Genomic DNA, 22,969 nt, shown 5'->3' with positions numbered 1-22,969 from the left:
CTATGTATGAATGTCGTTTTGAGCACATCTCCTCTTTCTACTGATCAATTCTTCCACCTAGTGGATAGATGATAGTATTGCAGCTTGTCTCGTCACCTGTTGTGTGTTTTGTGTGCTCCAGAACCTGCGTCCTGTTGGAGTACTGTACGTAAAACACACAAACACTGGAGTGAACACAGCTGCTGAACATCTCTATATTCATAACTTCTTCCTGTTATCTCATATCTGTCTCCCTTCATCTGTGTAGGAACGGTGTACAGATGTATGAGTATGTCACTCCTGCTCCTCCACCTAACACCTCCACTCCAAACTAAGTTTGCTCGGCTGCTTTGGTTCACTGATCTGCAAGTATCTGTCATTTGTTTGCAGATGTCTGCAGGAATTATTGTAATGATCCATTAATGGTGCCTGATTTCATTCAGTTTTACAGCTTGTCTCGTGTTTTTGAACTGCTTCCCTCACAGTTGTACACAGTGCTAACATGTGCTCTTACTCTGTGTTTTATTCCTGAAGAAAAAGAAAGTGCCCAGCCCAGCAGGATGAAGATGGGCCATACGTCAAGAAGCCGCCAAATGCCTTCATGCTCTATCTCAAAGAGCAGAGGCCAAAGGTCATTGCTGAACTCAACATCCCTGGAAATGCAGCCGTAAATGCAGTGGTGGGACAGAGAGTAAGTGTGTAACTCTACGTCTATTGCAGCATAACTAAGGGAGGATTCAGGGTCACCTGGTCCAGCCCTAACTATATGCTTTAGCAAAAAGGAAAGTTTTAAGCCTAATCTTAAAAGTAGAGATAGTGTCTGTCTCCTGAATCCAAACTGGAAGCTGGTTCCACAGAAGAGGGGCCTGAAAACTGAAGGCTCTCCCTCCCATTCTACTTTTAAATACTCTAGGAACAACAAGTAGGCCTGCAGAGCGAGAGCGAAGTGCTCTAATAGGGTGATATGGTACTACAAGGTCATTAAGATAAGATGGGGCCTGATTATTTAAGACCTTGTATGTGAGGAGCAGGATTTTGAATTCAATTCTGGATTTAACAGGAGAAATCTGCTCTCTCTTTCTAGTCCCTGTCAGGACTCTTGCTGCAGCATTTTGGATCAGCTGAAGGCTTTTCAGTGAGTTTTTTGGACATCCTGATAATAATGAATTACAGTCGTCCAGCCTGGAAGTAATAAATGGTAAATGCCCTGTATTTATATAGCGCTTTACTAGTCCCTAAGGACCCCAAAGCGCTTTACATATCCAGTCATCCACCCATTCACACACACATTCACACAATAAATGCATGAACTAGTTTTTCAGCGTCACTCTGAGACAGGATATTTCTAATTTTAGAGATGTTGCGCAAATGGAAGAACGCAGTCTTACATATTTGTTTAATATGTGCGTTGAAGGACATGTCCTGGTCAAAAATGACTCCAAGGTTCCTCACAGCGTTACTGGAGGCCAAGGTAATGCCATCCAGAGTAAGAATCTGGTTAGATACCATATTTCTAAACTTTTCAGGGACGAGTACAATAACCTCAGTTTGATCTGAATTAAGAAGCAGAAAGTTAGCGGCCATCCAGGTCTTTAAGTCTTTAAGACATTCCTGCAGTGTAACTCATTGGTGTGTGTTATCTGGCTTCATGGACAGATAGAGCTGGGTGTCATCTGCATAGCAGTGAAAATTTATGCTATGTCTTCTAATGATGCTGCCTAGGGGAAACATGTATAATGTAAACAGAATTGGTCCTAGCACTGAACCCTGTGGAACTCCATAATTAACCTCAGTGTGTGAAGAGGACTCTCCATTTACATGCACAAATTGGAGTCTATTAGATAGATATGTCACAAACCAAACTGTACACTGGTAAACTGTTACAATAAAAAAAGACCGTAATTTTCTTTACTCTTCTTTATTTATGTAACTTTTGTTTTCACTGGCAATTTAGTATTAGGTTAGGACAAAAAACAAATTAGGAAGGTTAAAGACAGAACATTACTAGATTGTGGTTTTAATTAAAATGTAGCCTTTGACAATGCTGAACACATGAGAAGCTACTTTAAGGCATATCACCCAATTTGTAATATTGCTAAACATTTCTTAAGGCAGACGAGTCATGCTGGCTGGGTCAGTGTCATTTTTGTTGTAATTGATGTCTGGTTTGTTCTGTTCCCTAGTGATGGGTAGGGATGGGTACCAGTATCCGGTGTTCTGACATAATCCTTGAAATAGTAATAACACAGTATCCTCAGCAAAGATGAATTAAACAAGTTTTATTTTAATGGAAGTTTACTTCAAGTCTTCAGATTTTTACTGTCTTTTATTTGATTACTTTAAAGTATATGATTACATTAGAGTAATTAAATAAAGACAGTTTTGATGGAGCTCCTGAGCCAGCCCAAGCTCTCTATGAAGACGAGGAAAAACTCCCCTGGGGGGGCCAGACTGACGGGAAGAAACCTCGGGAAAGCCCATTCAAAGAGAGATCCCCTTTCCTGGGATGGCTGGGGGGGGTTACAGGAATTCCAAAACACTGAAATTTAAAGTGGGCCAATTAAAAAAAATTATTTCCTGAAAAAAAGAAAGGTAATTCATACATCACACATAAATGATAACGTCTGAATTGTGTGTGTTTGTGTGTGTGTGTGATAGGCTTATCTCAGCCAAGTGTGATGCTGTAGCTCCTCCAGCGTCGGCCGCGTCTCCGGGACTTTGGTTAAACACGCGTCCAAGAAATCCCGGCAGTCTGGAAAGAAAGGAAAGAGAAAAAACATGAAGATGATAGTTCCAGTGGTCCAAGCCATCAGTCAGTCTTGAAGTGTGACGTTTTCTTACTTTTGGACAGATGTCTTTTGAATTTCAGGCGCTTTTTGAGGAAGCTCGTGGTGTTAAAGTCCCCGGCATGAAGCGCTTCGTACAGAACCACTCCCATTTGCCATACCGTGGTGGGTCCACACCTGTAGCAACTGCGCCCGTACCACTCGGGAGGGGAGTAAATTTCTGTACCTAATAAACAGACACAATTGCAATTTCTTCTAAAACAAAAGGCGAAAATTGTGACATCTGTGAAGAGCAAGAGCAGAATATGTTACCATAGAAGACGCGGTACTGCGACTGCTCCTTAACAAAGCAGCTCAGTCCAAAGTCGATGATACGAACACGCGGTACATCTGAGCCGGTCTCAATTAGAATGTTCTCACTCTTGATGTCCCGGTGAAAGATGTGTTTATCCTCCAGGTGCTTCGCAGCATCAACCAGCTGCTTCAGAATGACCTGGAAATAGAGCAGGGCGATATGACCAAAAATATTTATCACGATATACATTTGAAAAGTTGTGATAACGATATAACTGACGATATAACTGACACTAGACAAAATACTTTACAACGCCACAACTTTATTAGTGCAAAAAACCCCATAAATGTATTTTCACTTAAACAAGCAGCTGTTTTTTTATGTGCATTAAAGTTATATAAAAATGTAACAGTGCAAATGCAAATTCCTCGCTGACAGTTTAACCAAAAGGCATTTCCAGTGGAAATTGGCCGACATATCCTCAGCATAACCATGTAAAATATCCACAAAGCTTAAAAAGAGGTTATACACACACAATACGGTAATATCACGTTGAGGTGCAGTACGTATCACTCCGCGAGGCGCCTGCCTACGATAGCCGTAATGCTCCGACAATCCATCGAGCGGTGCGGCTTTGTAGCTTAGCAAAGTCGCCGTGTACATAAAATCGTTTTGAGGTCAGTAAACACAACCAGAATTCATACATAAGGCACACGGGATTATAAGGGGCACTGTCGAGTTTCAGAAAAATCAAAGGATTGATTTTAAGTGTGCCGTATTTTCCAAACAACACGGTAATAACGGCGGCCCGCTAGCATGCGCTACCAAAAATCGTGCTTTGTTGTGTATCTGACGGACGAAAGCTAAACCAGTTCCACACCACTAAAGTTGCAGCATTTTTACAAACCAGTTCTGGTTCATCCGTTTCATTCAACGATCCACTTTTGCTCTTCTCTTTCTGCGTCACCGCCATCTGCGTATGTAAACATAGGCACTGCGCATGCGCGTTTTACCTATTCTAGCGCGATATTTCATTTTCCTATCGTTGCCCAAAATTACACCGGTATTACCGTGAATGGTATGATATAGCCCAGCCCTACCTGGAAACGATGAAAAAGACAATAATCAATCAATGGGTTAATGTTTCTCTAATACTCTGTGCTTTGATTGAATGATGTACAGTCTAAGACTCTTCTAAGGCAAGTCAACTTGCCTTGGCCTTGTCCTCTGGCAAAAATCCTCCATTTTCTTCTATGTATTTATCCAGGTCCACAGCGGGGACAGGTCTCTCCATCACCAGGATCAGCTCTCTGCCAAAGTCAAACCACTCCAACAGAGACACTGGGGCTGATGTTTCCACTGATCCATCTGCTTCAGCTGCAAGCTTCAGCATGATGGCAACTTCCACTGACACATTCTTCCCGTTATCATCCTGAAATATTTCAACAAAGTGGATGATGAGGCACAGACGTTCCACAGGTGAACGCTGCATGCAATCCACTAATGTAAAAACAATTCAAGTCTTGCACATTTACCTTCACTTTGCAGTACACTTTCCCCTTTGGGATGTGTTTGATGGCCACCTAAAAGACACAGGGCATTGATGAGCATTTCCTCAGTATGACATCATTAAAGGTGTAAAACAGCATACATCTCAGCTTACGATATTATCCCTTATCTGCATTACTGCCTGTCTTACTACCACCATCTGAACACTTACTGGTAAATGATCCTTTATGCGGTAGCCAGCAAACACTGCTCCACAGCCTCCTTCTCCAAGCCGGTGCTCCTCCACGTATCTTGCTTGGAAGTCACCTAAACAGACAAACACAAATTGGGTTTTACTACAGCTGTCACACAAATTACTCTCTGCTGTACCCTAAATGTTCATTTTGCTCTTCACCTGAATATAAAAGCTAAGCTGCTTGCTACTTACGTTTCTGTTCAGCCACTGACTTTTTGGCAACGGTTTTGGTTTTGTCCTGGTCCACGTTCTTTTTCTTAGGTGGGTCCCTGGTGTCTCCCGCAGCTTTCCTTTTGCCAGCCTTTTTGTTTTTACTGCAGCTCTCTGAAATCTCTATGCTGCAGTCTGCAGATGTGGAAAACACCAAAAGCACATCAGCTTATTAGATAATAGACACAAATATCTCCCAAACACTAATATCTTCAAACTAGCAACCAGATGTACACTTAATCTACCCCTCACTCAACTAATTAGCCTACCTTTACCAGTGTCCAACCAGGAAGATGCCTGCCCCTTGTCACCGCTCACATGCTCAAGAAGTTTACGCTTTTTTGCTGTATTGGTTGTCCCCGCTTCATCTTGTTGGACCTTTCGCTTGACTCCCCCGACCACATGAGCATCTGAGCTGGTGGAAGGACCAGCCTGCTCAGTGACCCTCCTTCTTTTTATGGGGGTCGTTTTTTCAGGACTGGCCTTTCTTTTAGCCATCCTGCTCTTACAATCTATAAACAACAACAACACATTAGTGAAAAAGAGCGCTCGACATCAGGACTAGAAGGATTTTGATGTCATTGAATTTTAAATTAGTATTGCTTACAATATAATAACAAGTTTATCCTTTTGATAAAAAACACACCAAAACGAGTCCATACCAGGTCTACTAAGTCTAGATACTGATGACACTTGTTGCTCTGTTTTCACTGCTCAGTCCAAGAATAAACTTGTCACATTATTTTACCAAAAGACAAAGTGCCCCAGTAACCTTTCTTTGATTAGACATGTTGCACTCAGGTTAGTTTCAATCAAAACCAGGATTTAAATCCTCTAAAAATGAATCATTTTATACACAGAGCCTCAACATTGTTAGAAATGTACATTCTGTTATTTAGGGGATTTTATTTTTTACTTACTTTGATCTCCTGGATCTTTCTTATCTGCCTCAGTCGTAACTTTTCTTGTTTCCTTTTTCATCTTAATTTTTAAAATAGAAAATGTCACCTTAATGAGTGAATAGTCCTTCAAATGTCTGGATGCTTGACTTTTCTAACTAAGCTGTATAAGTCAGTTCTGTAAGTGAGCTTTAAAAGTAAACTCCGGAGTCTATGGCAACACAACATTAGAACCTTGCCTTTTAGTGACATCACTAAAAGGCAAGTAGTTTAAAGAAAAACACTCTGGCATTTCATATAATTCAGTAATTTCACATTAAACTTTCTTTCATTATCCTTTCATTATTTGTTTAAAGACTTGATGTGTGGATGCTACTATGAAGACTTCTAGTTGAGCAAACACTAATAAACACTGACTAGTTTATCTGAGATAAAATATAACACTTTTTTATTAAGTCAGTGTTAACTCTGTTTTTTTCTGTTAGGATCATTCAATAGTATCAGAAGAGAAAAGAAAAGTATGTTTTGTTTTGTTTTTTTTCTTCAAGATCTGTTCACATGTACTTTAGCAAGAGTGAGTACACAGCGTTAAAAAATGGTACTTAGTGTAGTGAGGAAGGCGAAAAGCAAAGAGAGCATATGAAGGTAATATTGAAGAAGGCGCAGTTTTGAAGTGGTGAAAGGCAAAGGCATGAGTGCAAGCGTAATAAAAGGTAATAGGAGAGATGTCGAGCAGGCGGAGGACTTGGCTGGAGCAGGAAAAGGCAAAAGGGGAAACGCGAGTGCACGTCTGAAACTTCTTCACTGTCAGTGAATCCTAATTCTTAAGACTAACTAAGAAGAATAAATCTATGTATGAATGTCGTTTTGAGCACATCTCCTCTTTCTACTGATCAATTCTTCCACCTAGTGGATAGATGATAGTATTGCAGCTTGTCTCGTCACCTGTTGTGTGTTTTGTGTGCTCCAGAACCTGCGTCCTGTTGGAGTACTGTACGTAAAACACACAAACACTGGAGTGAACACAGCTGCTGAACATCTCTATATTCATAACTTCTTCCTGTTATCTCATATCTGTCTCCCTTCATCTGTGTAGGAACGGTGTACAGATGTATGAGTATGTCACTCCTGCTCCTCCACCTAACACCTCCACTCCAAACTAAGTTTGCTCGGCTGCTTTGGTTCACTGATCTGCAAGTATCTGTCATTTGTTTGCAGATGTCTGCAGGAATTATTGTAATGATCCATTAATGGTGCCTGATTTCATTCAGTTTTACAGCTTGTCTCGTGTTTTTGAACTGCTTCCCTCACAGTTGTACACAGTGCTAACATGTGCTCTTACTCTGTGTTTTATTCCTGAAGAAAAAGAAAGTGCCCAGCCCAGCAGGATGAAGATGGGCCATACGTCAAGAAGCCGCCAAATGCCTTCATGCTCTATCTCAAAGAGCAGAGGCCAAAGGTCATTGCTGAACTCAACATCCCTGGAAATGCAGCCGTAAATGCAGTGGTGGGACAGAGAGTAAGTGTGTAACTCTACGTCTATTGCAGCATAACTAAGGGAGGATTCAGGGTCACCTGGTCCAGCCCTAACTATATGCTTTAGCAAAAAGGAAAGTTTTAAGCCTAATCTTAAAAGTAGAGATAGTGTCTGTCTCCTGAATCCAAACTGGAAGCTGGTTCCACAGAAGAGGGGCCTGAAAACTGAAGGCTCTCCCTCCCATTCTACTTTTAAATACTCTAGGAACAACAAGTAGGCCTGCAGAGCGAGAGCGAAGTGCTCTAATAGGGTGATATGGTACTACAAGGTCATTAAGATAAGATGGGGCCTGATTATTTAAGACCTTGTATGTGAGGAGCAGGATTTTGAATTCAATTCTGGATTTAACAGGAGAAATCTGCTCTCTCTTTCTAGTCCCTGTCAGGACTCTTGCTGCAGCATTTTGGATCAGCTGAAGGCTTTTCAGTGAGTTTTTTGGACATCCTGATAATAATGAATTACAGTCGTCCAGCCTGGAAGTAATAAATGGTAAATGCCCTGTATTTATATAGCGCTTTACTAGTCCCTAAGGACCCCAAAGCGCTTTACATATCCAGTCATCCACCCATTCACACACACATTCACACAATAAATGCATGAACTAGTTTTTCAGCGTCACTCTGAGACAGGATATTTCTAATTTTAGAGATGTTGCGCAAATGGAAGAACGCAGTCTTACATATTTGTTTAATATGTGCGTTGAAGGACATGTCCTGGTCAAAAATGACTCCAAGGTTCCTCACAGCGTTACTGGAGGCCAAGGTAATGCCATCCAGAGTAAGAATCTGGTTAGATACCATATTTCTAAACTTTTCAGGGACGAGTACAATAACCTCAGTTTGATCTGAATTAAGAAGCAGAAAGTTAGCGGCCATCCAGGTCTTTAAGTCTTTAAGACATTCCTGCAGTGTAACTCATTGGTGTGTGTTATCTGGCTTCATGGACAGATAGAGCTGGGTGTCATCTGCATAGCAGTGAAAATTTATGCTATGTCTTCTAATGATGCTGCCTAGGGGAAACATGTATAATGTAAACAGAATTGGTCCTAGCACTGAACCCTGTGGAACTCCATAATTAACCTCAGTGTGTGAAGAGGACTCTCCATTTACATGCACAAATTGGAGTCTATTAGATAGATATGTCACAAACCAAACTGTACACTGGTAAACTGTTACAATAAAAAAAGACCGTAATTTTCTTTACTCTTCTTTATTTATGTAACTTTTGTTTTCACTGGCAATTTAGTATTAGGTTAGGACAAAAAACAAATTAGGAAGGTTAAAGACAGAACATTACTAGATTGTGGTTTTAATTAAAATGTAGCCTTTGACAATGCTGAACACATGAGAAGCTACTTTAAGGCATATCACCCAATTTGTAATATTGCTAAACATTTCTTAAGGCAGACGAGTCATGCTGGCTGGGTCAGTGTCATTTTTGTTGTAATTGATGTCTGGTTTGTTCTGTTCCCTAGTGATGGGTAGGGATGGGTACCAGTATCCGGTGTTCTGACATAATCCTTGAAATAGTAATAACACAGTATCCTCAGCAAAGATGAATTAAACAAGTTTTATTTTAATGGAAGTTTACTTCAAGTCTTCAGATTTTTACTGTCTTTTATTTGATTACTTTAAAGTATATGATTACATTAGAGTAATTAAATAAAGACAGTTTTGATGGAGCTCCTGAGCCAGCCCAAGCTCTCTATGAAGACGAGGAAAAACTCCCCTGGGGGGGCCAGACTGACGGGAAGAAACCTCGGGAAAGCCCATTCAAAGAGAGATCCCCTTTCCTGGGATGGCTGGGGGGGGTTACAGGAATTCCAAAACACTGAAATTTAAAGTGGGCCAATTAAAAAAAATTATTTCCTGAAAAAAAGAAAGGTAATTCATACATCACACATAAATGATAACGTCTGAATTGTGTGTGTTTGTGTGTGTGTGTGATAGGCTTATCTCAGCCAAGTGTGATGCTGTAGCTCCTCCAGCGTCGGCCGCGTCTCCGGGACTTTGGTTAAACACGCGTCCAAGAAATCCCGGCAGTCTGGAAAGAAAGGAAAGAGAAAAAACATGAAGATGATAGTTCCAGTGGTCCAAGCCATCAGTCAGTCTTGAAGTGTGACGTTTTCTTACTTTTGGACAGATGTCTTTTGAATTTCAGGCGCTTTTTGAGGAAGCTCGTGGTGTTAAAGTCCCCGGCATGAAGCGCTTCGTACAGAACCACTCCCATTTGCCATACCGTGGTGGGTCCACACCTGTAGCAACTGCGCCCGTACCACTCGGGAGGGGAGTAAATTTCTGTACCTAATAAACAGACACAATTGCAATTTCTTCTAAAACAAAAGGCGAAAATTGTGACATCTGTGAAGAGCAAGAGCAGAATATGTTACCATAGAAGACGCGGTACTGCGACTGCTCCTTAACAAAGCAGCTCAGTCCAAAGTCGATGATACGAACACGCGGTACATCTGAGCCGGTCTCAATTAGAATGTTCTCACTCTTGATGTCCCGGTGAAAGATGTGTTTATCCTCCAGGTGCTTCGCAGCATCAACCAGCTGCTTCAGAATGACCTGGAAATAGAGCAGGGCGATATGACCAAAAATATTTATCACGATATACATTTGAAAAGTTGTGATAACGATATAACTGACGATATAACTGACACTAGACAAAATACTTTACAACGCCACAACTTTATTAGTGCAAAAAACCCCATAAATGTATTTTCACTTAAACAAGCAGCTGTTTTTTTATGTGCATTAAAGTTATATAAAAATGTAACAGTGCAAATGCAAATTCCTCGCTGACAGTTTAACCAAAAGGCATTTCCAGTGGAAATTGGCCGACATATCCTCAGCATAACCATGTAAAATATCCACAAAGCTTAAAAAGAGGTTATACACACACAATACGGTAATATCACGTTGAGGTGCAGTACGTATCACTCCGCGAGGCGCCTGCCTACGATAGCCGTAATGCTCCGACAATCCATCGAGCGGTGCGGCTTTGTAGCTTAGCAAAGTCGCCGTGTACATAAAATCGTTTTGAGGTCAGTAAACACAACCAGAATTCATACATAAGGCACACGGGATTATAAGGGGCACTGTCGAGTTTCAGAAAAATCAAAGGATTGATTTTAAGTGTGCCGTATTTTCCAAACAACACGGTAATAACGGCGGCCCGCTAGCATGCGCTACCAAAAATCGTGCTTTGTTGTGTATCTGACGGACGAAAGCTAAACCAGTTCCACACCACTAAAGTTGCAGCATTTTTACAAACCAGTTCTGGTTCATCCGTTTCATTCAACGATCCACTTTTGCTCTTCTCTTTCTGCGTCACCGCCATCTGCGTATGTAAACATAGGCACTGCGCATGCGCGTTTTACCTATTCTAGCGCGATATTTCATTTTCCTATCGTTGCCCAAAATTACACCGGTATTACCGTGAATGGTATGATATAGCCCAGCCCTACCTGGAAACGATGAAAAAGACAATAATCAATCAATGGGTTAATGTTTCTCTAATACTCTGTGCTTTGATTGAATGATGTACAGTCTAAGACTCTTCTAAGGCAAGTCAACTTGCCTTGGCCTTGTCCTCTGGCAAAAATCCTCCATTTTCTTCTATGTATTTATCCAGGTCCACAGCGGGGACAGGTCTCTCCATCACCAGGATCAGCTCTCTGCCAAAGTCAAACCACTCCAACAGAGACACTGGGGCTGATGTTTCCACTGATCCATCTGCTTCAGCTGCAAGCTTCAGCATGATGGCAACTTCCACTGACACATTCTTCCCGTTATCATCCTGAAATATTTCAACAAAGTGGATGATGAGGCACAGACGTTCCACAGGTGAACGCTGCATGCAATCCACTAATGTAAAAACAATTCAAGTCTTGCACATTTACCTTCACTTTGCAGTACACTTTCCCCTTTGGGATGTGTTTGATGGCCACCTAAAAGACACAGGGCATTGATGAGCATTTCCTCAGTATGACATCATTAAAGGTGTAAAACAGCATACATCTCAGCTTACGATATTATCCCTTATCTGCATTACTGCCTGTCTTACTACCACCATCTGAACACTTACTGGTAAATGATCCTTTATGCGGTAGCCAGCAAACACTGCTCCACAGCCTCCTTCTCCAAGCCGGTGCTCCTCCACGTATCTTGCTTGGAAGTCACCTAAACAGACAAACACAAATTGGGTTTTACTACAGCTGTCACACAAATTACTCTCTGCTGTACCCTAAATGTTCATTTTGCTCTTCACCTGAATATAAAAGCTAAGCTGCTTGCTACTTACGTTTCTGTTCAGCCACTGACTTTTTGGCAACGGTTTTGGTTTTGTCCTGGTCCACGTTCTTTTTCTTAGGTGGGTCCCTGGTGTCTCCCGCAGCTTTCCTTTTGCCAGCCTTTTTGTTTTTACTGCAGCTCTCTGAAATCTCTATGCTGCAGTCTGCAGATGTGGAAAACACCAAAAGCACATCAGCTTATTAGATAATAGACACAAATATCTCCCAAACACTAATATCTTCAAACTAGCAACCAGATGTACACTTAATCTACCCCTCACTCAACTAATTAGCCTACCTTTACCAGTGTCCAACCAGGAAGATGCCTGCCCCTTGTCACCGCTCACATGCTCAAGAAGTTTACGCTTTTTTGCTGTATTGGTTGTCCCCGCTTCATCTTGTTGGACCTTTCGCTTGACTCCCCCGACCACATGAGCATCTGAGCTGGTGGAAGGACCAGCCTGCTCAGTGACCCTCCTTCTTTTTATGGGGGTCGTTTTTTCAGGACTGGCCTTTCTTTTAGCCATCCTGCTCTTACAATCTATAAACAACAACAACACATTAGTGAAAAAGAGCGCTCGACATCAGGACTAGAAGGATTTTGATGTCATTGAATTTTAAATTAGTATTGCTTACAATATAATAACAAGTTTATCCTTTTGATAAAAAACACACCAAAACGAGTCCATACCAGGTCTACTAAGTCTAGATACTGATGACACTTGTTGCTCTGTTTTCACTGCTCAGTCCAAGAATAAACTTGTCACATTATTTTACCAAAAGACAAAGTGCCCCAGTAACCTTTCTTTGATTAGACATGTTGCACTCAGGTTAGTTTCAATCAAAACCAGGATTTAAATCCTCTAAAAATGAATCATTTTATACACAGAGCCTCAACATTGTTAGAAATGTACATTCTGTTATTTAGGGCATTTTATTTTTTACTTACTTTGATCTCCTGGATCTTTCTTATCTGCCTCAGTCGTAACTTTTCTTGTTTCCTTTTTCATCTTAATTTTTAAAATAGAAAATGTCACCTTAATGAGTGAATAGTCCTTCAAATGTCTGGATGCTTGACTTTTCTAACTAAGCTGTATAAGTCAGTTCTGTAAGTGAGCTTTAAAAGTAAACTCCGGAGTCTATGGCAACACAACATTAGAACCTTGCCTTTTAGTGACATCACTAAAAGGCAAGTAGTTTAAAGAAAAACACTCTGGCATTTCATATAATTCAGTAATTTCACATTAAACTTTCTTTCATTATCCTTTCATTATTTGTTTAAAGACTTGATGTGTGGATGCTACTATGAAGACTTCTAGTTGAGCAAACACTAATAAACACTGACTAGTTTATCTGAGATAAAATATAACACTTTTTTATTAAGTCAGTGTTAACTCTGTTTTTTTCTGTTAGGATCATTCAATAGTATCAGAAGAGAAAAGAAAAGTATGTTTTGTTTTGTTTTTTTTCTTCAAGATCTGTTCACATGTACTTTAGCAAGAGTGAGTACACAGCGTTAAAAAATGGTACTTAGTGTAGTGAGGAAGGCGAAAAGCAAAGAGAGCATATGAAGGTAATATTGAAGAAGGCGCAGTTTTGAAGTGGTGAAAGGCAAAGGCATGAGTGCAAGCGTAATAAAAGGTAATAGGAGAGATGTCGAGCAGGCGGAGGACTTGGCTGGAGCAGGAAAAGGCAAAAGGGGAAACGCGAGTGCACGTCTGAAACTTCTTCACTGTCAGTGAATCCTAATTCTTAAGACTAACTAAGAAGAATAAATCTATGTATGAATGTCGTTTTGAGCACATCTCCTCTTTCTACTGATCAATTCTTCCACCTAGTGGATAGATGATAGTATTGCAGCTTGTCTCGTCACCTGTTGTGTGTTTTGTGTGCTCCAGAACCTGCGTCCTGTTGGAGTACTGTACGTAAAACACACAAACACTGGAGTGAACACAGCTGCTGAACATCTCTATATTCATAACTTCTTCCTGTTATCTCATATCTGTCTCCCTTCATCTGTGTAGGAACGGTGTACAGATGTATGAGTATGTCACTCCTGCTCCTCCACCTAACACCTCCACTCCAAACTAAGTTTGCTCGGCTGCTTTGGTTCACTGATCTGCAAGTATCTGTCATTTGTTTGCAGATGTCTGCAGGAATTATTGTAATGATCCATTAATGGTGCCTGATTTCATTCAGTTTTACAGCTTGTCTCGTGTTTTTGAACTGCTTCCCTCACAGTTGTACACAGTGCTAACATGTGCTCTTACTCTGTGTTTTATTCCTGAAGAAAAAGAAAGTGCCCAGCCCAGCAGGATGAAGATGGGCCATACGTCAAGAAGCCGCCAAATGCCTTCATGCTCTATCTCAAAGAGCAGAGGCCAAAGGTCATTGCTGAACTCAACATCCCTGGAAATGCAGCCGTAAATGCAGTGGTGGGACAGAGAGTAAGTGTGTAACTCTACGTCTATTGCAGCATAACTAAGGGAGGATTCAGGGTCACCTGGTCCAGCCCTAACTATATGCTTTAGCAAAAAGGAAAGTTTTAAGCCTAATCTTAAAAGTAGAGATAGTGTCTGTCTCCTGAATCCAAACTGGAAGCTGGTTCCACAGAAGAGGGGCCTGAAAACTGAAGGCTCTCCCTCCCATTCTACTTTTAAATACTCTAGGAACAACAAGTAGGCCTGCAGAGCGAGAGCGAAGTGCTCTAATAGGGTGATATGGTACTACAAGGTCATTAAGATAAGATGGGGCCTGATTATTTAAGACCTTGTATGTGAGGAGCAGGATTTTGAATTCAATTCTGGATTTAACAGGAGAAATCTGCTCTCTCTTTCTAGTCCCTGTCAGGACTCTTGCTGCAGCATTTTGGATCAGCTGAAGGCTTTTCAGTGAGTTTTTTGGACATCCTGATAATAATGAATTACAGTCGTCCAGCCTGGAAGTAATAAATGGTAAATGCCCTGTATTTATATAGCGCTTTACTAGTCCCTAAGGACCCCAAAGCGCTTTACATATCCAGTCATCCACCCATTCACACACACATTCACACAATAAATGCATGAACTAGTTTTTCAGCGTCACTCTGAGACAGGATATTTCTAATTTTAGAGATGTTGCGCAAATGGAAGAACGCAGTCTTACATATTTGTTTAATATGTGCGTTGAAGGACATGTCCTGGTCAAAAATGACTCCAAGGTTCCTCACAGCGTTACTGGAGGCCAAGGTAATGCCATCCAGAGTAAGAATCTGGTTAGATACCATATTTCTAAACTTTTCAGGGACGAGTACAATAACCTCAGTTTGATCTGAATTAAGAAGCAGAAAGTTAGCGGCCATCCAGGTCTTTAAGTCTTTAAGACATTCCTGCAGTGTAACTCATTGGTGTGTGTTATCTGGCTTCATGGACAGATAGAGCTGGGTGTCATCTGCATAGCAGTGAAAATTTATGCTATGTCTTCTAATGATGCTGCCTAGGGGAAACATGTATAATGTAAACAGAATTGGTCCTAGCACTGAACCCTGTGGAACTCCATAATTAACCTCAGTGTGTGAAGAGGACTCTCCATTTACATGCACAAATTGGAGTCTATTAGATAGATATGTCACAAACCAAACTGTACACTGGTAAACTGTTACAATAAAAAAAGACCGTAATTTTCTTTACTCTTCTTTATTTATGTAACTTTTGTTTTCACTGGCAATTTAGTATTAGGTTAGGACAAAAAACAAATTAGGAAGGTTAAAGACAGAACATTACTAGATTGTGGTTTTAATTAAAATGTAGCCTTTGACAATGCTGAACACATGAGAAGCTACTTTAAGGCATATCACCCAATTTGTAATATTGCTAAACATTTCTTAAGGCAGACGAGTCATGCTGGCTGGGTCAGTGTCATTTTTGTTGTAATTGATGTCTGGTTTGTTCTGTTCCCTAGTGATGGGTAGGGATGGGTACCAGTATCCGGTGTTCTGACATAATCCTTGAAATAGTAATAACACAGTATCCTCAGCAAAGATGAATTAAACAAGTTTTATTTTAATGGAAGTTTACTTCAAGTCTTCAGATTTTTACTGTCTTTTATTTGATTACTTTAAAGTATATGATTACATTAGAGTAATTAAATAAAGACAGTTTTGATGGAGCTCCTGAGCCAGCCCAAGCTCTCTATGAAGACGAGGAAAAACTCCCCTGGGGGGGCCAGACTGACGGGAAGAAACCTCGGGAAAGCCCATTCAAAGAGAGATCCCCTTTCCTGGGATGGCTGGGGGGGGTTACAGGAATTCCAAAACACTGAAATTTAAAGTGGGCCAATTAAAAAAAATTATTTCCTGAAAAAAAGAAAGGTAATTCATACATCACACATAAATGATAACGTCTGAATTGTGTGTGTTTGTGTGTGTGTGTGTGATAGGCTTATCTCAGCCAAGTGTGATGCTGTAGCTCCTCCAGCGTCGGCCGCGTCTCCGGGACTTTGGTTAAACACGCGTCCAAGAAATCCCGGCAGTCTGGAAAGAAAGGAAAGAGAAAAAACATGAAGATGATAGTTCCAGTGGTCCAAGCCATCAGTCAGTCTTGAAGTGTGACGTTTTCTTACTTTTGGACAGATGTCTTTTGAATTTCAGGCGCTTTTTGAGGAAGCTCGTGGTGTTAAAGTCCCCGGCATGAAGCGCTTCGTACAGAACCACTCCCATTTGCCATACCGTGGTGGGTCCACACCTGTAGCAACTGCGCCCGTACCACTCGGGAGGGGAGTAAATTTCTGTACCTAATAAACAGACACAATTGCAATTTCTTCTAAAACAAAAGGCGAAAATTGTGACATCTGTGAAGAGCAAGAGCAGAATATGTTACCATAGAAGACGCGGTACTGCGACTGCTCCTTAACAAAGCAGCTCAGTCCAAAGTCGATGATACGAACACGCGGTACATCTGAGCCGGTCTCAATTAGAATGTTCTCACTCTTGATGTCCCGGTGAAAGATGTGTTTATCCTCCAGGTGCTTCGCAGCATCAACCAGCTGCTTCAGAATGACCTGGAAATAGAGCAGGGCGATATGACCAAAAATATTTATCACGATATACATTTGAAAAGTTGTGATAACGATATAACTGACGATATAACTGACACTAGACAAAATACTTTACAACGCCACAACTTTATTAGTGCAAAAAACCCCATAAATGTATTTTCACTTAAACAAGCAGCTGTTTTTTTATGTGCATTAAAGTTATATAAAAATGTAACAGTGCAAATGCAAATTCCTCGCTGACAGTTTAACCAAAAGGCATTTCCAGTGGAAATTGGCCGACATATCCTCAGCATAACCATGTAAAATATCCACAAAGCTTAAAAAGAGGTTATACACACACAATACGGTAATATCACGTTGAGGTGCAGTACGTATCACTCCGCGAGGCGCCTGCCTACGATAGCCGTAATGCTCCGACAATCCATCGAGCGGTGCGGCTTTGTAGCTTAGCAAAGTCGCCGTGTACATAAAATCGTTTTGAGGTCAGTAAACACAACCAGAATTCATACATAAGGCACACGGGATTATAAGGGGCACTGTCGAGTTTCAGAAAAATCAAAGGATTGATTTTAAGTGTGCCGTATTTTCCAAACAACACGGTAATAACGGCGGCCCGCTAGCATGCGCTACCAAAAATCGTGCTTTGTTGTGTATCTGACGGACGAAAGCTAAACCAGTTCCACACCACTAAAGTTGCAGCATTTTTACAAACCAGTTCTGGTTCATCCGTTTCATTCAACGATCCACTTTTGCTCTTCTCTTTCTGCGTCACCGCCATCTGCGTATGTAAACATAGGCACTGCGCATGCGCGTTTTACCTATTCTAGCGCGATATTTCATTTTCCTATCGTTGCCCAAAATTACACCGGTATTACCGTGAATGGTATGATATAGCCCAGCCCTACCTGGAAACGATGAAAAAGACAATAATCAATCAATGGGTTAATGTTTCTCTAATACTCTGTGCTTTGATTGAATGATGTACAGTCTAAGACTCTTCTAAGGCAAGTCAACTTGCCTTGGCCTTGTCCTCTGGCAAAAATCCTCCATTTTCTTCTATGTATTTATCCAGGTCCACAGCGGGGACAGGTCTCTCCATCACCAGGATCAGCTCTCTGCCAAAGTCAAACCACTCCAACAGAGACACTGGGGCTGATGTTTCCACTGATCCATCTGCTTCAGCTGCAAGCTTCAGCATGATGGCAACTTCCACTGACACATTCTTCCCGTTATCATCCTGAAATATTTCAACAAAGTGGATGATGAGGCACAGACGTTCCACAGGTGAACGCTGCATGCAATCCACTAATGTAAAAACAATTCAAGTCTTGCACATTTACCTTCACTTTGCAGTACACTTTCCCCTTTGGGATGTGTTTGATGGCCACCTAAAAGACACAGGGCATTGATGAGCATTTCCTCAGTATGACATCATTAAAGGTGTAAAACAGCATACATCTCAGCTTACGATATTATCCCTTATCTGCATTACTGCCTGTCTTACTACCACCATCTGAACACTTACTGGTAAATGATCCTTTATGCGGTAGCCAGCAAACACTGCTCCACAGCCTCCTTCTCCAAGCCGGTGCTCCTCCACGTATCTTGCTTGGAAGTCACCTAAACAGACAAACACAAATTGGGTTTTACTATAGCTGTCACACAAATTACTCTCTGCTGTACCCTAAATGTTCATTTTGCTCTTCACCTGAATATAAAAGCTAAGCTGCTTGCTACTTACGTTTCTGTTCAGCCACTGACTTTTTGGCAACGGTTTTGGTTTTGTCCTGGTCCACGTTCTTTTTCTTAGGTGGGTCCCTGGTGTCTCCCGCAGCTTTCCTTTTGCCAGCCTTTTTGTTTTTACTGCAGCTCTCTGAAATCTCTATGCTGCAGTCTGCAGATGTGGAAAACACCAAAAGCACATCAGCTTATTAGATAATAGACACAAATATCTCCCAAACACTAATATCTTCAAACTAGCAACCAGATGTACACTTAATCTACCCCTCACTCAACTAATTAGCCTACCTTTACCAGTGTCCAACCAGGAAGATGCCTGCCCCTTGTCACCGCTCACATGCTCAAGAAGTTTACGCTTTTTTGCTGTATTGGTTGTCCCCGCTTCATCTTGTTGGACCTTTCGCTTGACTCCCCCGACCACATGAGCATCTGAGCTGGTGGAAGGACCAGCCTGCTCAGTGACCCTCCTTCTTTTTATGGGGGTCGTTTTTTCAGGACTGGCCTTTCTTTTAGCCATCCTGCTCTTACAATCTATAAACAACAACAACACATTAGTGAAAAAGAGCGCTCGACATCAGGACTAGAAGGATTTTGATGTCATTGAATTTTAAATTAGTATTGCTTACAATATAATAACAAGTTTATCCTTTTGATAAAAAACACACCAAAACGAGTCCATACCAGGTCTACTAAGTCTAGATACTGATGACACTTGTTGCTCTGTTTTCACTGCTCAGTCCAAGAATAAACTTGTCACATTATTTTACCAAAAGACAAAGTGCCCCAGTAACCTTTCTTTGATTAGACATGTTGCACTCAGGTTAGTTTCAATCAAAACCAGGATTTAAATCCTCTAAAAATGAATCATTTTATACACAGAGCCTCAACATTGTTAGAAATGTACATTCTGTTATTTAGGGCATTTTATTTTTTACTTACTTTGATCTCCTGGATCTTTCTTATCTGCCTCAGTCGTAACTTTTCTTGTTTCCTTTTTCATCTTAATTTTTAAAATAGAAAATGTCACCTTAATGAGTGAATAGTCCTTCAAATGTCTGGATGCTTGACTTTTCTAACTAAGCTGTATAAGTCAGTTCTGTAAGTGAGCTTTAAAAGTAAACTCCGGAGTCTATGGCAACACAACATTAGAACCTTGCCTTTTAGTGACATCACTAAAAGGCAAGTAGTTTAAAGAAAAACACTCTGGCATTTCATATAATTCAGTAATTTCACATTAAACTTTCTTTCATTATCCTTTCATTATTTGTTTAAAGACTTGATGTGTGGATGCTACTATGAAGACTTCTAGTTGAGCAAACACTAATAAACACTGACTAGTTTATCTGAGATAAAATATAACACTTTTTTATTAAGTCAGTGTTAACTCTGTTTTTTTCTGTTAGGATCATTCAATAGTATCAGAAGAGAAAAGAAAAGTATGTTTTGTTTTGTTTTTTTTCTTCAAGATCTGTTCACATGTACTTAGCAAGAGTGAGTACACAGCGTTAAAAAATGGTACTTAGTGTAGTGAGGAAGGCGAAAAGCAAAGAGGGCATATGAAGGTAATATTGAAGAAGGCGCAGTTTTGAAGTGGTGAAAGGCAAAGGCATGAGTGCAAGCGTAATAAAAGGTAATAGGAGAGATGTCGAGCAGGCGGAGGACTTGGCTGGAGCAGGAAAAGGCAAAAGGGGAAACGCGAGTGCACGTCTGAAACTTCTTCACTGTCAGTGAATCCTAATTCTTAAGACTAACTAAGAAGAATAAATCTATGTATGAATGTCGTTTTGAGCACATCTCCTCTTTCTACTGATCAATTCTTCCACCTAGTGGATAGATGATAGTATTGCAGCTTGTCTCGTCACCTGTTGTGTGTTTTGTGTGCTCCAGAACCTGCGTCCTGTTGGAGTACTGTACGTAAAACACACAAACACTGGAGTGAACACAGCTGCTGAACATCTCTATATTCATAACTTCTTCCTGTTATCTCATATCTGTCTCCCTTCATCTGTGTAGGAACGGTGTACAGATGTATGAGTATGTCACTCCTGCTCCTCCACCTAACACCTCCACTCCAAACTAAGTTTGCTCTGCTGCTTTGGTTCACTGATCTGCAAGTATCTGTCATTTGTTTGCAGATGTCTGCAGGAATTATTGTAATGATCCATTAATGGTGCCTGATTTCATTCAGTTTTACAGCTTGTCTCGTGTTTTTGAACTGCTTCCCTCACAGTTGTACACAGTGCTAACATGTGCTCTTACTCTGTGTTTTATTCCTGAAGAAAAAGAAAGTGCCCAGCCCAGCAGGATGAAGATGGGCCATACGTCAAGAAGCCTCCAAATGCCTTCATGCTCTATCTCAAAGAGCAGAGGCCAAAGGTCATTGCTGAACTCAACATCCCTGAAAATGCAGCCGTAAATGCAGTGGTGGGACAGAGAGTAAGTGTGTAACTCTGCATACATTTATGCATCTGTTAATGTTGTCTGCTCATGTTTTTGCATGTGTCCCAGCTGTCCTGTAGTTATGTGTAGTAGCAGTGCTCACAGTGTGTTCTTATGATCTTCTGTCCACAGTGGAAGTCGCTTTCAAACGACCAGAAAGCCAGATATTTCAAGCAGGCTGAAACAGAAAGACAGAATCATGCCAAAGAGCATCCAGCCTGGTCGACCAAAGAAAACTATGTATGTCCAACAATAATTTCATTATAGACGATTGGACTGATTTCAATTGAATTAAACTGTTACTCCTGTTATTTCAACATCTGTCTTTGTGTAAATAAATGAAAAAACAAACAAAAGATGCTTCTGTCATAAGTTACAGCAGGATGAAACAACCTTCATGTAGTTCTTGTTTTTAACACTGCAAACCTTCTTTAGTTCTTTTGTTTCCTTTCATATTCAGCACACATCTGTCAGTGTCCACTAACTGTCAGGGAAAAGCCAGATAAAAACACTGTGGGGTCTTTTGGGACACGTGCTCGTTGGGTTTACTCATAGATATCAGAAATGATCTGTTCTGTATTCAAAGGATACACGAAGGACGTTTGTATTAAATGCAATATAGCGACTGATCATATGCTGCTTTCTTTGGGGGCTTTTCACCAACATGTTACACAAATCCAGTTTCTAACTGAAAAGAAAATCCTTCACCATTTTCTAATCAAATTCCCTGGTTTCCCATGTCAGAGATGTCATGGCTGAAAGGATCATCGCATATTGAGCTCAAAGCTAAACTTTTGTGTAGGGCCTCTTTCCATGTTGCACCATTCATTTTAAAAAGTCCTGGTAACAAGAGACAGAGGTGACTTGATGTATTACAGTTACTTCCCAATTTACAGAAATGATGTGACTTCTGACATTTTCCTAGCAGGAAATGTGCTACTGTGGGACACTGAAAGAATAAACAGCAAGGCACGTTTTGTTTTAATAACTTTTCTTTACTTCATTTGTATGAACTAGGTTTACCTTACAAAATCTTATACTGTATATAATGTTTTATGTTTAATTCATGTCAATGTCAGCTCGTGTTTACTCGGGTGAGCAGTACCGGCCCACAAAGAGAATGCTCTTGGTGGGTTTATGTCAGATGAAGAAGATGAAGTGATGGTCAAAGAACATTTCAAAGCCCACACTGAGAAGTTGTTCAGAAAAAGAAGTTGAACCTGACCAAGATGAAATCCAAAATTGGGAATTAATTGTTTTATTGTATTATTTTTAATGTCACATATGGTGTTGTGTAATCCGTGTATGTATTATGTGTCTCTGCTGATGTGTTTCATGCCTCACTTTCATTTTACTGTAATTAGGCTAGTTTTAAGTTTCTTGAGTATTCTGATAAGGATACTGTGTAGTATGATTTGCAAATGAAGAGGAATCAATTAGTCTTAAATTAATTGACTAAGAGAAATGAAGCGTTGGAAGAATGTTATGTTGATGACTATGAGGTTTCTGGGGTTTATTCAATAGAGCAACAACTGTGTGGGATCTTTATACAAATTCTTATATTCTATTTAGAGCTTGCTTTAAAGTATGTTAGCAAAAAAACAGCGCACGCATTCGTTTTCACGATTTTTGTTCTTCTTTAGTCATTGGGTCTTTTTAGGTGGTACCTCCAGGTACCACAAGGGGAAATGTGGTGGATTTTTGTGTGATATGTATAACTATACACTATATATCTATGTGCACTGAACATATATATTTTAACTTTCATGTAGAGTCTTAAGCACAAGACATTTTGCTTCACCATGGTTTATTAAGGTGGTGCAGTAACAGGGCAGTTAATGCTGCTGAGAGTTCTCCTGCCTAACTCGCTCTCCAGCTAACTAACCTTCCCTAACGTCTTTCATGCAGCACATGTCTGTATCTATTTTTTCTACTCTTTTACAGAGCATCTTTTTGACTGTCTTGATTTTAATTGGATCTAAAAGGGTTGGATCTCCACATCGTTGGTG

General features: G+C 40.6%; 4 protein-coding genes and 1 pseudogene across 4 annotated transcripts; 1 reads left to right on the top strand and 4 right to left on the bottom strand.

The window, feature by feature from the left end:
• The window catches only part of LOC146701306 (uncharacterized), a 316,606-nt pseudogene that overhangs the window by 264,251 nt on the left and 29,386 nt on the right, over positions 1 to 22,969 (bottom strand).
• LOC146701313 (serine/threonine-protein kinase pim-1-like) lies at positions 2,244 to 6,089 on the bottom strand. Its single transcript, XM_085467643.1, has 9 exons — positions 5,935 to 6,089; positions 5,284 to 5,526; positions 4,997 to 5,149; positions 4,781 to 4,875; positions 4,596 to 4,643; positions 4,274 to 4,492; positions 3,078 to 3,258; positions 2,821 to 2,991; positions 2,244 to 2,731 (listed from the first exon to the last, which is right to left on the bottom strand). Exons 1-9 carry the CDS (start codon positions 5,993 to 5,995, stop codon positions 2,640 to 2,642), a joined length of 1,263 nt encoding a protein of 420 aa, XP_085323769.1. The 5' UTR covers positions 5,996 to 6,089; the 3' UTR covers positions 2,244 to 2,639.
• Positions 9,006 to 13,166, bottom strand: LOC146701312 (serine/threonine-protein kinase pim-1-like). Its single transcript, XM_085467645.1, has 9 exons — positions 12,697 to 13,166; positions 12,046 to 12,288; positions 11,759 to 11,911; positions 11,543 to 11,637; positions 11,358 to 11,405; positions 11,036 to 11,254; positions 9,840 to 10,020; positions 9,583 to 9,753; positions 9,006 to 9,493 (listed from the first exon to the last, which is right to left on the bottom strand). The coding sequence occupies exons 1-9, from the start codon at positions 12,755 to 12,757 to the stop codon at positions 9,402 to 9,404; spliced, it is 1,263 nt and encodes a 420-aa protein (XP_085323771.1). The 5' UTR covers positions 12,758 to 13,166; the 3' UTR covers positions 9,006 to 9,401.
• Positions 15,768 to 20,015, bottom strand: LOC146701311 (serine/threonine-protein kinase pim-1-like). Its single transcript, XM_085467641.1, has 9 exons — positions 19,461 to 20,015; positions 18,810 to 19,052; positions 18,523 to 18,675; positions 18,307 to 18,401; positions 18,122 to 18,169; positions 17,800 to 18,018; positions 16,604 to 16,784; positions 16,347 to 16,517; positions 15,768 to 16,257 (listed from the first exon to the last, which is right to left on the bottom strand). Exons 1-9 carry the CDS (start codon positions 19,519 to 19,521, stop codon positions 16,166 to 16,168), a joined length of 1,263 nt encoding a protein of 420 aa, XP_085323767.1. The 5' UTR covers positions 19,522 to 20,015; the 3' UTR covers positions 15,768 to 16,165.
• On the top strand, positions 18,001 to 21,590 carry LOC146701310 (transcription factor 7-like 1-B). The gene is made up of 4 exons (XM_085467710.1): positions 18,001 to 18,065; positions 20,535 to 20,631; positions 20,801 to 20,957; positions 21,093 to 21,590. The coding sequence occupies exons 1-4, from the start codon at positions 18,041 to 18,043 to the stop codon at positions 21,225 to 21,227; spliced, it is 414 nt and encodes a 137-aa protein (XP_085323836.1). The 5' UTR covers positions 18,001 to 18,040; the 3' UTR covers positions 21,228 to 21,590.

This window comes from Copadichromis virginalis, linkage group LG9 (genome assembly GCF_057382275.1).
Source record: "Copadichromis virginalis isolate Kocher_CV1m ecotype Utaka linkage group LG9, C_Virginalis_male_GT1.1, whole genome shotgun sequence".
Classification (NCBI taxonomy): Eukaryota; Metazoa; Chordata; class Actinopteri; order Cichliformes; family Cichlidae; genus Copadichromis; species Copadichromis virginalis.
Note: the sequence above shows the minus strand (reverse complement) of the source record. Positions and strands in the feature narration are given on the sequence as shown.